At 30.2% G+C, this 17311-nt stretch overlaps 1 protein-coding gene across 1 annotated transcript in view; it reads right to left on the minus strand.

The window, feature by feature from the left end:
- Window positions 1–1716: 1716 nt before the first annotated feature.
- LOC129225516 (dynein axonemal heavy chain 7-like) overlaps window positions 1717–17311 on the minus strand; it is an 84519-nt gene continuing 68924 nt past the window's right edge. The window contains exons 45-54 of the mRNA XM_054859944.1: window positions 16274–16426; window positions 15478–15687; window positions 10750–10911; window positions 9141–9329; window positions 5950–6087; window positions 5075–5305; window positions 3997–4149; window positions 3227–3404; window positions 2936–3039; window positions 1717–1984 (exon numbers count right to left, since the gene is read on the minus strand). Of these exons, the coding sequence (XP_054715919.1) occupies window positions 1778–1984; window positions 2936–3039; window positions 3227–3404; window positions 3997–4149; window positions 5075–5305; window positions 5950–6087; window positions 9141–9329; window positions 10750–10911; window positions 15478–15687; window positions 16274–16426 (1725 nt within the window). The 3' untranslated portion in view covers window positions 1717–1777. The remainder of the gene's footprint in view (window positions 1985–2935; window positions 3040–3226; window positions 3405–3996; window positions 4150–5074; window positions 5306–5949; window positions 6088–9140; window positions 9330–10749; window positions 10912–15477; window positions 15688–16273; window positions 16427–17311) is intronic.

Genomic DNA, 17311 nt, shown 5'->3' on the forward strand with positions numbered 1-17311 from the left:
TGGAAGGCTTCATTGATATGAATAAGAAGAATACTATAGTAGCTATGATAGAGACTGTAGAAATGACATGGCCTATAATCACATTACAATAACGTGATCACGCTCACGCGAATCGTTCAAACACTCAAAATTGTTCGTAGAGTAAATACAAAATCTTTAATCTTATTTCTGTAAGAAGTAAAAAGTTTACTTTTATGCAGAAATAATAAAAAGGAAATCACATAATTAAACATACAAATAGGGGTAAAATTGCAGATTTGTGTACTGCAATTTTATTGCTTTTTATACGTTCAATTACATTGATATTCTAATATTTTCTCATTTCTGTTTTCGCGACAATTTATCGAGCGTGATATTCACGTTAGTGTGATTTGACTATAACAAAGAATATAGACATTACAGTTAAAAAAGATCATCACATATTTTCTTTCTTTTGTAAGTATAAAGGAGACTAAGGAAAAATAGTACTATACTAACACAGTTTTGGTTTTACAACAGTACTTTAAATAGAACTGATTTCAGTAATAAGATTCTTACATAATTTAATCTAAAATCAAAGACTTTCTCACCATTTTTTTCTTCTTTGAAGTGTGTAGTGCGGTAACACTCAAAGTAATCCAATATGCTAAGTTAAATGTCTTCAATTGAACAGTATAATTGATATTAAAGCAATCATTTGCAAAATTTAAATGTTAAAAACTTATGTAACTTTGGTCACTGTTTTAAAAAAGTAAAATTTTACTTTAAACTTGAACACCTAAAATCATTATTGTAGTTGAAAGAATGTTTGATATTGGTGAAAATTATTTCAGTAAATAAATTTAATTTTTCTAAAGAAAAAGAATGTTTGTGAATATTCAGGTATTCGAAATTTATGTGCTTTGTATGACATAATGCAAATCTACCAAATATAACACCTGCATGACAAAACTTCATTTTTTCTTTAGTTTACTTTTATGCAATTTACATCACAATTTCTTACAGACACCACAGAGTAGGTAATCAAATATTTGAAAAAGTTTTATTTCTTGACAAAATAACATATCCGAGTAATTTTCTGAAAAAAAAAAAAAAATAAATAAATAAAAATAAGTTTTCAAATAAGACAGAAAAACAAGTTAAATAACTTATATTTTGGATAGTGTATTGTAATTGTTTTTTTTTTTTTAATTTTTTCAACCTAATCACCCATCTCAAAAGCATACTTTTTAGACATATAGAGTCTCACACTTAAAAATATTTTTTAGGGGTGGGGACTTGTGATCAGTTCTATATAGATAAATTCTTCAATTAATCATATTGAATACGTTTATGTTTGAGTAATTAAATAGGCTAAGTTCTAACTTTCAGAAGATGAGGGGAAAAACAAATAAGAAGGAAGAAAGTCATATTATATAACTAAAATAATGTTCTCAATAATATTTTGATAAGTTTTTTTTTTTTTTCGGTTTCTTAAAGAATTAAATATTCATAACACTAACATATTAACAGAGTAAAATCACTGATAAATAATTAATAGCACATTGGAAGATTTTTTCTTTTCAACAGCAATAAAAATGCAGTAGAAAAAGTAAAGATTCAATAATGCACTAAGAAAAGTCAAACAGACGTTATTTTAATAAGTTACTCATGTCCTAGTTAAAAATTTAAAACAAATAAACAAAACGATAGAGATTAAATATTTTTTTTTAATGAAAAACAAAATGCTCAATTTTATTTAAGAACCAAAATAATTAATAAGTGCAAAGCAAATAATAAAAAAGAATAACATATTCTATTAAGTATCGAGTTGACAAAGTAGTGCAACTCCTCGACCAATCCAATGCTCTTCTGGTTTATCAGAAGGTATACGCATTGATATTACAAAGTTCGTTGAATGTCCTGTCGTAGAAAGTGTCCCTCTTCGTTCACTGGTCTTATACACTGGACACAAATAACTGGGCTTCGGTTTTAAATCAACTTTCTTAACGGGTTTTAGCCACACCTGAAATGAGACAAATATGCCAAATCTAAGAGATAACAATAAATGTAGCAAAAACGTTTTACACTCAAAATTTAATTTTTAATATGAATTTATGAAAATTGATTTTAATCAAAATATTTCTCAAATATAAACAGAGTAAGATAGAAAATGATTTAAAAGAAGTTCAGATTATGCTTTAGTTATTGCAAATCCTTTTCCTCGGCATTTTTCAATTCCTATTTCCTAATTTAGCGAAGGTATTTCTAAGTCTTGTTTTTGCTCTTGTGGTTCAGCGTTTTGTCCAATGCTTTTATAAGCAGCACAAATTTAAAGCCTAATTCTATGCAAACTGTTCTTCAACGTTTGGACGGCAGCACACAAGTAGATTCTTGTTTCTTAAATTAGTTAAAAAGTTAATACACATTTTTAAATCGTTAAAAATAATCAAATGAATGTATAATGTTTTAAGCGCAGGAATATAAGTAATGTTCAATGATGATTCAATGCAGTCATTCTGTATTGATGGCAATGCATTAATGAATCAAAATTTGTAGAATTCATAGCTAAATGTATTTTATCAAACGTAAGCGTGTAACACAAGTAATCTGATGAAGCTGAAGCCAGTACTTAGTTTAAGACTTAAAATCAGGGTTGGTTTTTTGGACAAAAAAATTAAATTTTTCTTGTTGAGGCTAATGTTAAATATTTTTAAACTGTAAAAAAAAAAAAAAAACCCTTTAAAATATTCAAACATAAAAATTTTTTATGCAGTGCATGTTCTTTACAAAGCAAAATACATTTGTTACATCAATTTGGAGAGTCAGTGTAAAACAAATATAAACTTTCTTTCTGTATCATTTCAGAAGTCAGCATAAAGAAGACATAAACATCGGAAACTTTAGCAGTGTAAATGAATGCAAGCATTATGAATATAAAACTAAATAAATAAACGAAAAACAACAGTTTACTTACAATAGGCAAACTATCATATAAAATTTTGGGGAGAGATTCTCCTAATAACCATGTATCAGGGTCCCAACGTGCTCCATCGAGAAATAAACCACGGACATAAACACCTAAAATCGTAAATGTTTAAAAGAAATACAATACATAAAATTATTCAAAAATAGGAAAGAAAAACTAAGTTAAAAGCGCAACTTATTAAAATACATTAATAACAAATCAGTAAAGATAACAAACAGGAACTGTTCATAGATTTAAAACAACATTGTTTGAGTAGTGTAAGTCTATAAGATATCTTACCATCGACTGGAGGCATAGCGTAGGGTTTATCCTCCAAAATTTCATAATCAAATACAAGCAAATCGACTGGAATGGTGTACTTTCTAGCAAAATTTTGCTGACTTCCAGTAAGAAATGCTTGGGTGAAATAAAAACCAGAAATCCAAAATACATTAGGCGGACCTAAATCATACCAATCCTGAAATGATAATAACAATATTTTAATTTTGGGTTTCGGATAAAAGTATATAATAGACAAAAATAGGAAAATTAATATTTTTAAGTAACTGAACAAAACTATAATGAAAACAGCAAAAAAAGATCAAAACAGTGACAAAGAGGTCCATTTGGAAAAAAAATTTCACACACATACATGGTTGAACATAATAACAGGGGAAAAAGCCTTGAACTGACAAATTAGTTTTTACATTGAACATTAAGCTAACTAAAGTAAAGACATTTAACTATTAATAATATTAAGACATTTAAATAGGTTTTTCTAAAATGATATTAATCAAAGGTTCACAATCTGTGGATTGCAACTCAACTCGAGGTTTTTAAGGGTAATCAACTATATATATATATAAAGAGTCATCAGACATGTTAATTTTTTGCCACATGGATAAGCTTCACACCTTTGGTCTGCAGGCTGTAGGTTGGCCACCACTGCCTTAAACAAGTTCCCCCCCCCCTCAAAAAAAAATCATTAATGCAAAGTTGAAATGCTTCAATTGAGGCCAAAACATGAAAAAAGTTATTCAAATCAGAGGAAGATAAACAACATTACTTACTTGCAAAAATTTCAGCCTCTGCAAAAAATCTCCAATATAACTTCCAAGTGGCTTAAGAGACGGATATGATTTACCCATCCACATAGCTGGGATTTTGCCTTGAAGAATACTATGAACAACTTGTTCTAATTCTGATGACATAACCACTAAGCCCTAAGGGTAATAAAAGAAAGTAAACTTTAAACCATTCAATGCTAGTTCAAGGCAGCACAGAAATATAATACAACATAACTGATTTGTGTTATTATTATATTTTTAAAATCATTTAAAACAACTAATTCATTGGGTCGAAAATTTGACTACATAAAATTTTCAATTGGATATTACGGTGAAAATTATGATCCTAAAATAAAACTTAGAGGTAAAATCATTTTCACTGGAGAGAACTTTGTTCAAAATGACCCAAAGAAATATATTAGAATGTTTTACTTACACACATATTCCATTTCTCTCTGATCATTCATAAATATTATTTATTTTCTGACAGCTAAGAACAGTCTTCAGAACCAATCCTATCCACCATAATTGTTCTTACATTACCGTAGCATTGTAACTGATATTTTTGATACTTTTACACTACTAGCTCTTTAAAAATAATTATAATGTTAAGCCAGGTCTGACATCAAAGCTCTCTCTGATTGTTATTCAGGAGATAAGGAAACTATACCATTTTAAACTTATGTTTCATTCAATTACTAATATTTTTGCCTTTTTATAAAAGGTAAAATAAATCCAGCATTCATTTAACAAAGGTAAAAATAATCAAATTGTAATTATAAAATGCATGTAAATAATTATAATGAAGAGATATGGAAGTTATACCAGGTAAAAGTTTTATTCAATTCAAATACTTATATTTTTGCCTTCTTTATGAAAGGTAAAATAAATCTAGTATTTATTTAACAAAGGTATAAATAATCAGATTGTAGTAACAAAAATTACGTAAATTATTATGATGATGATTTACCACAGAAAAACCTCATTAGAAGCACATGAGCCTTAAAAATTGCTAGATTTGCACCATACAGCTAAACATGCAAGACAAATTAACTACACACTCAGTATGAAGAAAACAAACCTTGACTGCTTTCCTGGCACTTATAAGTGATGATCTAATTGTTGAAAGTAAAACATTGAATCTTCCCATTTCCTGAACCAAAACGGTATTCATGCTTTGTTCATACATAGTAGGATATTTCTGCAAGGCTTGAACTAAATCAAAGTTAGCTGGAAGTCGTGACAAAATGTCGGACGCTACATTTTCAATAACATCTTCAGAGGATTGGCCGCCTCCTCCAGATACTCGAGCCTAAGAAATATAGAAAAATAAAAATAATGATGCACATATGCCGAGCTTTAAGGCCAACATTAATATTATAACTAATTTCGAGATTTATAGGCTGTCCAGGACGTTTCACAAGAAAAATCCTAGACGGACTATGACTAAGAAGTTTGGAAAGAAGTTACATTACTTTAAGAAGTATGTTTTTTCAAATGCATGCATAAAATGCGTAAAAGTTTTCAATCGAGGAAGAAATCAAAGGTCACTAAAATGACGACAAAAATTACATCAAAATATAACTAGTAAATATTGTTCCAGCATTAAGAAAGTTATATGATTTTACCGAAAACTTCACCATCAAAAGAAATCTAGTTTACAATGGAGAAAAATAAACATAAAATTGAAACTTTTATACTTTAGTGAAAATATTATTTTTTATCTAAAATATACAAGAAATGTATCTTTTTCATAAACAAAGCCAAAAACTAAGAATTTCAAATAAAACCCTAAGAACCCTAGTTCTCGGAGAGAGGGGGAACCTAAGCTCTACCAGTCCTGCTATAATAAGCATTTTAAGAATTTTTACTTTCACTCTTTTCGGTGTGAAAATAAAAGTTTTAAACGGCAATAAAACCAACATAAAATCAATATTAAACGTCAAACTGACCAACCTGAGTTAGCAAGATACTTTCAAACAGCAGATTAGTTTCTCCTTGGTCTTTTGTTATTTCTGCATTTGCATGCATTCCAAATACATCTGGTTTAGCAATAAGAGGCAGAGAATTTGTGTAATCAATGTATGATTGATACTGAAAATAAAATAAAAGTATTTAATGTTAATAAAAGCCAAAACATACATAAACAGTACTAACAAGTGCCTGTGAAAACAATAAAGTGAAAACAAGTAGGAAAATGTGAGGCAAAGTGAAATGGTTAAGATGACTGAGTTTTTTTCCAAACTAGTGGTAGCCGAACGGCTTTGCCCGTAGTAGAAAATTAAAAGGTCATTTGGTTTGCCTGTATATTTACAAATAATGGATGATGAATTTCTAGCGAATTTGCTACGCTTGCCCATGTTACGGTTTCACGTTCTGATAATTTACTCGCCCACGATATGATAATTTGCTCGGTGAAAAGTTGTTAAAATTGGAATAGAAAAATAACGAAATCGAATTTTCGAAAAATCGCTTCAATGCGCACACCTCCCTGATAAAACTAATTCTGTGCCAAATTTCATGAAAATCGGCCGTACTGTCAAGGCGCTACGCGCGTCACAGAGATCGAGACAGAGAGCTTTATTATTAGTAAAGATTTAAACAAACCGAGACTGGCCTGCCACAGGAAACTGTAATTAGTCCTATTCTTTTCAATGATTTTATTAATGACTAATGGTACCCGCACGGCTTTGATCGTAGTATAAAATTAAATGGTCATTTGGTTCGCTTGTATATTTACAAATAATGGATGATGAATTTCTGACCAATTTGCTATGCTCAGTTGCTTGCCCATGTTACGGTTCCACGTTATGATAATTTCGTAATTTTCTCTTCCACGTCATGATAATTTGCTGGGTAAAATGTTCTTAAAATTGGAATATAAAGAGAACAAAATCGAATTTTCGAAAAATCGGTTTGAGATGCACATCCCATGCTACAAACTAATTTTGTGTCAAATTTTATGAAAATCGACCGAAAGGTTTAGGCCCTGTGCGCATCACAGAGATCTAGGCTTCCAGACAGAGATCCTGATATCCAGACAGAGAGACTTAGAGCTTTATTATTAGTAAAGATAAACAAATCGGAAATTTTGAAAATTAGAATACATTAAGAAAGGCCATTGTATTTCATAATAAAACTTGCGTTGAAACATATTTTTCTATTTTGGCAGTACATTTAAGCCTTAAAAAAAAAAGTGGAAAAATGTTCACATTTTTTTCCTCACAGGGGCAAAGTGAAAAAAAAAAAAAAATTCTATTGAAACATTTTCTATTTGATTATAAAACATATTTTTGATCAAAAGAATCAGTAAATAAAAGGTTGAATGAATAAATGAAAAGATAATGAAACGATAAACAAACAATTTAATGAATAAATCAATTAATATAGAAAAAATAAATAAGCAAGTAAAAGACTGAATGAATAAGAAAAGTAAGTGAATGAATGAATATTCTTTCATTTAGTAATTCACTTATTTAAATAGATTAATTAATAAATGAAAACATAAGTGATTTATATTAAATGATTGAGTGAGTAAATGAAACAAACTATTTCACTTTGCCCCGTATGCACTTGACTAATTGTACACTTTATTTCAAATACAAATAAACTTAATATCAACTAAACTAATACTGTATTGAATATTAGGAGGCCTCAATTAATATTTAAAATGTTAATAACAAGAACTTTATCATTTTATATTAACAAAAAAAGTTTTTGACTTACAACAAAATATTACAATATGAGTATCATTTTTTTAAAAATTGCCTGTATTACCAAATGCTTTAATCTTTGGCGGTATTTTTTTCCTGACTGGGTCATTCCATGTCAAGTGATCCAAAGTTTTTTCCCTCACCTTTTTGTATTTCTTTGAAATTTGGCTCATCAATTCCATCCTTTGAGTTAATCAAAAGTCCAAATTTTTAGATTTTTATCTCAATTATTTTTTTATTTATGAGACTTTGATTTTTCGAAAAACCTCTTTTTTCATAGATGCTTGAACATAAAATGGACGATAACTCAGCACGAAATATAGATAGAAAGATTTGGTAAAATGCATTTTAAAGTACATTAGTTGCTGTTTAGTAGGATATGCAACATTATTAATTTCAGAAAAAATTTCATTTAAAAAAAAGGAAATTAACATTTTAAATTTAAATTTCTCAGAAAACGTATAATATATATATATTTTTTAAATTCTCAAAATTTGTGTGTATTTTATTTTTATTTGTGCAAAGTTTCAAGTTGGGATCTCAATGGGATCATATTTTTATGAATTTTTAAATAAAATTTGACTTATGAAATACTGACATTTTTCAGATTCTTCTTAATTTAAAATGCTTTTTACCAAATCTTTCTGTCTATATTTGGTGCTGAGTTATCATCCATTTTATGTTCAAGCATCCATGAAAAAAAGAGGGTTTTTTGAAAAATCAAAGTCTCATAAATAAAAAAATAAAAGAGATAAAAATCTATAAATTTGGACTTTTGATTACCTCGAAGGGTACAATCGATGATCCAAATTTCAAAGAAATACAAAAAGGTGAGGGAAAAAATTTCTCTAATTTTCGATCACTTGACATGAAATGACCCGACTGGAATAGACTACATATGGTACTACATAGTTAAAATAATACCAGATAGTTGGAGCTAAAAGCAGAGTAAATCTTTCACCATTTCACTTTGCCCCATGTTCCCCTACCAACTGACAAAAACCAGTAGACATTCCAAAATTTTAAATGCATAGCTTTGAAAGGTTCTGGTTAGATAGAAGATATCAAAACCATACAGAAAACATACACTTCCTATCAAAAAGATCTTGAAAAACTAGATTTGTACATTAATCATAAAGTAATTTATCTTATGTGAAACAAAAAACATCTTGAGCTTTAATTTTGACACTCACAAAATAAATGTATAAACAAACAAAACAAACATTTGTAAGTTTGGCAAAACTTTCTAAAGTTTCCTGACTCAGTTTTAATGTTTTTGAGCATGTAATATACATTTTAATGAAGGTAATACAAATTACTTGTATGAAGAAAAGAAACTAGTTTGAAATTTAAAAATTAACTATACTACAAACTTCAATTTTGAAGCTTTTAAATCTGATTGTAAATTGATTTTAATACACTAATATCCCTTACCGTTCCATCAGGAGGAGAATAATAAATTCCAGCTGTATCAAAGCTATAGTTGTCGTCAGTCACTGTTTCTTTGCAATAAAATTTTTGAAGAGTGGTGTTGAGAGTTCGTCGATCCCAGTCATCTGTAACTCGACCTCCGTAATTGCATTCACCCGTAAGATATCGAATAGCATCGAAAGGTATGTCATCCTAATGAATAACAAGCAAAATATTTATTAATCAAAAATATTTTTGAAGGGAATGTTTCTTTTTTTCAAAGTAACACTAATTATAATTTTTTAAAAAAGAGGAAAATTAACTCTTACACAGAATTTTATATGGCAATGACTCAGGTAGAGCAACTGCATTAATAGCATCATTGCTAATTTTTCCTTTGATGAGAATTTTACAAATGTAGGCAATATTTATTGGTGAAACATATCATTTCAAATGGCAATAATGTAACATAACAATCAAATATTTTGAAAGATTCACAGAAAGAAAAGTTAATCTATTCAAAACCATTATGTTCAAAGAGCAGTACAGGGGAAAATGAAATATCAAATGGTTAATAAAGAAATGATGCAAAAAGAATGCTTACAAATTAGTGCCAACCCTCCAAATGAGATTTTATTTACTTAAAATGATATCTTTATTTACTCAAACTTTATGGATCGTTATTTGCTCTCTATTTTTTTCAAGTGTAGAAATGAGCAAGCATATTCTTTTTAAATTATTATTCATGTAAATTTTAAAATTAAAAACTGCTGATATTCAGGAATAATTATTTGCAATGATTGCTTTCCTTTTCTAAGTTTTGCTATTCACAAGATTTGACAATTCAATTGTCTATCAACAAAGATTACTCTATAGTTATGTTGAATGTGTAAATGCTGTTAGTTAAAGTATCAAGTAATAAAAAGCAATAAAGTATGTACAACCCATTTGGAGTAATGTGAAAATTGTATTCAAAGTTTGGGCATAAAGAAATTGATGTATGAAGTGCTCAAAGTTTCAGAAAAATAGCAGCTATTCCTTTGGTGTTGCGAAATGCAAACAATGAATATATGCTGTTCTTCATAGAAGCATAATTCAAGTGTTTTACAACAGCACCTGTTTGTTCCCCTCTTTTCAAAAATAATTATGTCTCAGCTATTGATGCTTAAAATTACAATGCTGCCAGTTAGAAAAAAAAATTTTGATTTTAATAGAAAGATTTATTATAGTGATAAAAAAAAGCATTATTAAACCCCTCAGCAATACATAGAGGAAAAAAGATTGATTCATTCACATCTCTACACAGAAGATGGTAACTTAACATTTACAAGTTCTTCTTAGTTATAAAAACAAAAAAAATAGAGTAATAGTTTTAGTTCTAAAAAAAAGTTTTAATGGCTTTCAATAAATTTAATCTGATTCAACACAAAAATGTACCATTGGTCATTAAAAATTTCAAAAAAGTTGACCTTATATTAATGATTATTAAAATATTCTGTTTACTCACAGAAATATATCACAATGCCTCAATGTGGGAAAATATCAGCACACATGGACAGAAGCACGCATAAATAAAAGCATATCATTTAAAAAATCCAAAAAACAAAACGCAAATAAAATGTAAGTTTCTTACAGGATACTGGTTTAAAAACATTGATAACTGTTGTGCACTGATTCTTAAATCTGTTTCATTAAATTCATATGGTATATTCCAACCCAGAGGTCCAAACTTTCTCCTCTCTTGAACTAATGCGTGGAAAAACGTCAAAGCATACAGTAACTTCTTAAATACTTCCTAAAAGAGAAAAAAAATCATCTTCATCTACATGACAAAAATTTTAGGAGAAAAAAACAACACATATGTACAAAATTTAGGGTAAAGAAAAGATATTAAGTACTGAAGTTAAAGGGGTTAAAGTGAAACGGAAAGATCAGAAATAGTAAAGATACTACAGAAGCAAAGAAAAATCAATTGATAAAATAATGCAAATTTTTTTTAGATGACTGTTTTCTGTTGGACATATGATATCAATCACTTTTTTAGAAATTAACAACAAAGTTCAAGTTATAGCAAGGGATAGGGGCAGTGGTGGATTAACGATGTCTCAATGACTTAATTCTGAGGATCTTCCAGGACATAGGAGCTCTGAAACAGATATAGAAATTCAGAAGAAAAAATATTTTACATAGTTATGTTCATCTGTAAGCAGAACTATTATTTTGTGAATTAATTTGGATGGGTTTTGATTGCTTTCTGTAAAAATTTACTGATGTTCAGGGCTGGATTACTATAAGATTTCACTAGAGGATACAAGACTAGAGAACATCAGAGGCCCCATAATGAATGTTTGTCTACATCCTATGTTGAAGTGACTTTTAAAAGTTGCACATGTAGTGAATGCATTCATTAGATAATGTTACTAATTTAATGTTCCATAGCTTTTATTTTTAAACACTATTGTTGAATGCTTACTCAAATAGCTATTTTGGCAAAACAATATTACTCATAAAATGTTAGCTGTGACTTTCATATACAGTCAAACCTCATTAAACCGCCCCCCGAAAAACCGCCGCCCTCTTAGTTCGCCAAGAAACACTGAAAAAAACCCATTCCGTATTGGAATGCAGTACAAATTCCCTCATTAAACCGCCACCTCACTGTCCGACAACCGCCATTGATTTTCGACGGAAACTACATAATCAGCATGTTAAAATAACTTGAAATCGCCATATTGAAAGCAGGACTAGAGAAGGTAGGCTATACAATGGATACTTTTCAATGCTCTCTATTCAAAGAATGTCAGGCAGTGCAAAGTAGGAGATAAACCATTTACTAGAGCGTGACTACGTACACAGAAATCATGCATATGCCATCACTTGCACCTGCCACTTTTTGTTGCCCACAATGTGTTGCCCTTAACAAATTTCCCTAGATTAGTCACCAGGTAATTGTCCAGCTTTCTTTCGCTCTCTGTCAACATTCAGCTTCACCTCTACTTTCTTGCCATTTACCCATTAATTCGTCCCCTGTGGAGCTCAGTTCCCCAAGGAGCATTGTTTTCAACGTCTCCAAGAATTCTTAACCTGAGCTTATCAGCTCTTCCATGTTTCTACTCTTCATTTTGACATTTCGCCTTTACTTCGCCTTACAACTGTTACCGGAGTTCTATAATGTCCCGTTCTCTCGTTTCGCAGTGTAAAAATGTCGAAAACTATCTTAAGCGTGCACGAAAAAAATTCTAATTTGTGAGTTTAAGGAAAAAAAATCAAGCCGCAAGCCAGCAATCTATTGCCAATCATTTCTCCGATATTCTGGAATAAAAAGTTAGCAGAAGAACCGTTGGAGATATTCTGTAAGAGAAACAAAAGTGGTTAGGATTAGAGAAATCATTACATACAGTCAAGAAGATAAAAAACTGGAAAGCACGAAAATTTGGAAAATGATCTACTCATGTGGATAACCCAACTGAACGAAAATCACGGTGCTGTGACTGACGAAGTTATAAAGGAACAAGCAAAGATTTTTGGTAAAGAATTGAACTTAAACTTTTCGTACAGTAACGGTTGGCTCAACCGATTTAAAAAAAGGAATGGCCTGAGTCTGCATACTTGTCACGGTGAAACTGCTACAGTTGATGTCACAAAACTTAATGCTGGAAAACAAAGCTAGCTGAAATTATTGCAGAGTACAACTTGAAAGATGTTCACAATATGGACGAACCTGGATTGTTCTTTGCGATGATGCCCTCCAAAACGATTTCAAATAAAGCCGAAAAAGGTGTGAAGAAGAAGAAATCCAGGATAATAACTGTGCACTGCACAAATGCTGATGGAACGACAAACTACTTTTAGAAGTCATCGGTAAAGCCAAAAGAGCCTCATTGCTTCAAAAAATTTTCATCCAGAACTCTATGTGAACTATTGTTTCAATAAAAAAGGCCTGGATGAATAAAGTTGAATTTATTGACTGGGGTGAATGTATTTAACAACGCAATGAAAATGCTAAAAAGAAACGCGTGCGTTGCTAATTCTCAACAATGCACCATGCCACAAATTTAAAAAAGTGTCTAATGTGAGAATAGAATTTTGGCCACCGAACACCACAGGAATTCTGCAACCAATGGATGCTGGCATCATCAAATCATTTAAGGTCCATTACAGACGGTTTTTGGTAAAAGAAAACCGTGGAAGATATAAATGAAAATCGTAAATGTGATGTTACGTTGAAAGATGCAATTTACTTTGTAAAAAAAAGCCTGGGACTGTGTAAGTGAGGACACAATCAAAAACTGTTGGAAACATACCGGATTGATAAGAGCCGATGCAAATGTTGACCAACAGATTTTTTCAAGACCCTGCAATTACAGCTTTAAATGAAACATTTCAAGAAGCGAGAGTGCTTAGCCTTGAAATGAATGCGGATGAATTTTTAAACATTGACCATGACGAGCCAATAATTGAAGTGTTGACAGATGAAGAAATAGTTAATTTTTTTTAAAGCTCCCGAAGTATTAGACCACAGCGAATCGGATTGTGAAGAAGAGGAATCAGAACCAAAAATCACGGGGAAAGAAGCACAGGATTACGTCAAAAAACTTACTCTACTTTGAACAAAACCAAAAATACTGACAGAGAAAAGATTAACAATGTATTCCGTCTTGAAAAAAAAAATGTTGATGAGTTATGTACCTGACAAAAAAAAAAAAAAAAACACTTTAGATAGTTATTTTTTTTAAACATTAAATTGGTTCATGCCGGTAAGTTTATTTTTTAAATATTTGTGTTTCTTTTATTTATTGTCTTAGTATCCATTTTCTATTATGATTCAAAGATCAATTGGGAAGGAAAAATACATATTTTTAACTATATTTTCTTAAAACCATGCATTTATGAAAGATACTGGAAACCTCGTTAAACCGCCACCCTCGACTTTTGCTAACTTTTGGCCCGCACTAAGGTTGGCGGTTTTTAACGAGGTTCGACGGTATTATAGTTGCAGGGAGAAGGCTCCATGCTAGAAGCAGGAGTGGGATCTATATAGGTTTTGGGGTTATAGGGTTTGTTAATGCAGGATACAAATGTGAGAAACAAATAATACTTTGAACTCTTAATTTTTCAAAAAAAGTTTTTGATGCTTTAAAAAATTGTACAAATATAAACACAAAAGTGACGACCAGCAACAGGCTCTGGTCCTAGCTAGGCTGGTTCTAGTCACTTTTTTTAGTCTTCAACGAAAATCAATGGCTCACTTAAAGCTATCCATCCCCTTGCTCATTACAGCCTCTTTTGGTAAGCTGTTCCAAATGTCCACTACCCTACTAAAGTAATAGTTTTTCCTAACTTCCAGATTAGCCTGAAATCTGAATAGCTTAAAAGAATCACCTTTTGTCCTGATTTTTTGCTGTAAAAATTTAACTCATTAATATTTTTTTATATTGATAAATTTAAACAACTGAATCATGTCCCCTCTGACTCTTCTTTGCTCTAGGCTATACATATTAAGACTTTTATGTCTGGCATCATAATCTAAATCTGAAAGTCTCTTAAATATTCTACTAGCCCTACTTTGAACATTTTCCATGGTAACCACATTGTGAACACATGCTTACTTTTGATCTCCTTGCCATAAATTAAATAAAAAATATATTTTTGCAATATTAAAACTATTTCCATAAGCTTGACTTGCACTAAAAGGTATAAAATAAAAATAAGTAAATGATTTCTTGGTTACTACACTCAAAAACTGCAGTTGATCTTAATGCTTTTATATTTAGACAAATTCTAAGGTGGAAAATAAAAATTTCAACTACAAATTGAGAGAAGAAACATAGGAGGTATATATAAGAGGTTCATTGTCAGCTACATACCACCTAATTTTTCCCTCTAATTTTCAATTGAAATTTTATTGGCTGCTTAAGAACTAAGATTAAGTATAAAGATATTAAGATCAGGAGAAATTGCCCCCTCATGATTCTCAAAATGATAAGTCGACAGACTGCCACATCTCTGAGATAAGTTCTGATAACAAGATATAAAATTTTACATGATGGTATAAACTTGCTTATTTTTTCTCCCTTCATCCAAAAAAAAATGCAAAGAATATAAAATTCTAAATATAATTTCTGCTACACAAATGCAAAACTCTGGTGGCAGTTTTGACTTTTGCTAATTAATTCATTAAACTGTCCTTCAGGTTTAAAGAAATGTTTGCAGTGTAGCCTATTGAGGCTCTTGCATCAAAAAAACTCAATTGAACCAATTATCATTCAGAAGGGTATTTATTAATAAGCTAATTTCATTCAGAATATTTCTGAAATGCTTTAGTAGTTTAAATCAGATGCAAAAAGAAAAAAAAACTTACTGCTTGTGTACACCCTTCAAAAAAATCAGACTCGCAGAGAGGATCAGTCAAATAAGATCGGACAACATTTGCTTTCAAACCTTTCGGTGGTTCATTGGTCATTTTCACCCCATTTTGTAGCACCATCACCGGAAAATGCTCTGCAGGATATGAAGTCAACCACAGTCGAAAATCATTGTGAGTATTTTCAGTTGTTAAGTCTTCACACACCTATTTAACAAATTACAACCTATTAAATAATTGTGACACATTTCAACTCCTACACTATCAAGATTTTTATTTCACTAAATTCAATGAAGAAACAGAAAGATTATGCATCCTAGTTTTATCTAGCATAGGTAAAAAGTTCAGAACTTTAGTCTTATGTAAATTATTCAGATTTTCTTTTTATGTATTATTTTTTTAATATATTTTAATTTAAAAATAGTACATTCATAGTTGTATTTTAGGATAAAAAATGTCTAATACATCAGAAAGAAAATTGCAACATAACATAAAAGTAAATATTGTAAAGCAACTTAAAAACTCATGATTTTAGTAATTTATTCCACTTAAGAATTAAGAACATGTTTTTTTTTTAAATTTATTTATTTTCTTTTCATTGTGTGCTATGATCAAAACATAAGAAATTTGTTATAAAAAGTTTTACAATGCAAAAATTATTGCTGAGGGGAGAAGAAGAATTCATTGTACAACAAATTTAATTTATTTGTTTCAAAACGTCTAAAAACATTTTAACTGAAAACTAAAGTGAAAATATATTGCACTTAATATTCATGTTACTGCCCTACATTACCTTTTCTAAGGTCGGCATCCAAGATTTTGCCAAATGGCAGTTTTGAAGCACAACCCAAGAACCTTGCTGCCTGGCGTCTTCAATCAATCGCATAGCAATAGGCCCTTGTCCTTGACCAAGGGAGAGAGAACTTAAGCGATAGCCTCCAAATCCCTACCAAACAAATGAGCAACACACACAATCAGAATTCAAATATAACAGTAACTTGATGAAGAACAACATATTGAGGCACCAGTTTACAGTGACACTGGTTTACACATATTTTCAATTGACTGAGAGCACTTCAGCTCAGAAAAATGAAACTATGAAAAAAAGTTATAAGCAGGGTATAAGAATACTCTTCACCAATCTAGGATTTGATCTAAGATAATATTTTATAAGTACAGTAAAACTTTGATTATCTGAGCTAATTGGGAACGCTGGTGCCTTGGATGACAGAAATCTCAGTTAATAGACACTTTGTAAAAACTTATCAGGAATGCAAATTTTAAAATGCAAAAATAAAAATAGAATAGAATATTTTTTAAAGATGAAAATGAACACATAAAAAAAATAGTGTTTTACGGTTTAAAAAACTAAAATAGGAAAATAACTTGTTGTAAGTTTAAAAAAAAAAGTCAATTGAATTTTTTTACAATGCCAAGTGAAAAATTGACACATAATTTTTTAAAAAAACTCCAATTTCCCGAAAGTATTTTTATTTTCAAATTGAAAATGCTTTATTTTATTAAATTTATATAATAGTTAAAAGTACGTTACCTTTCTTTGTTTAAGTCCTGAATTTCTGTCAACAGCTACCCGATCACGCAAATTTTTAAGCAACAAAATTTCTATTAGCGTAGTTTCTCTGCTCCAAACATTTCACAGCTGTTGTTAGTGCTTGCACACTTTCGGTGTAACTTTTAGTCTTTGAATCCTTAGAGTCCTGATCCTCATTCTCAACATAACTTGCATCCGATGGAGGATTAACTGCTTGTATAATTTTTGCATTATCAGCTCGGTTAGCAAAAACCTTGGTTAATCGAAGCTCAGTTAATC

The sequence above is a fragment of the Uloborus diversus genome, chromosome 7 (assembly GCF_026930045.1).
Source record: "Uloborus diversus isolate 005 chromosome 7, Udiv.v.3.1, whole genome shotgun sequence".
Lineage (NCBI taxonomy): Eukaryota > Metazoa > Arthropoda > Arachnida > Araneae > Uloboridae > Uloborus > Uloborus diversus.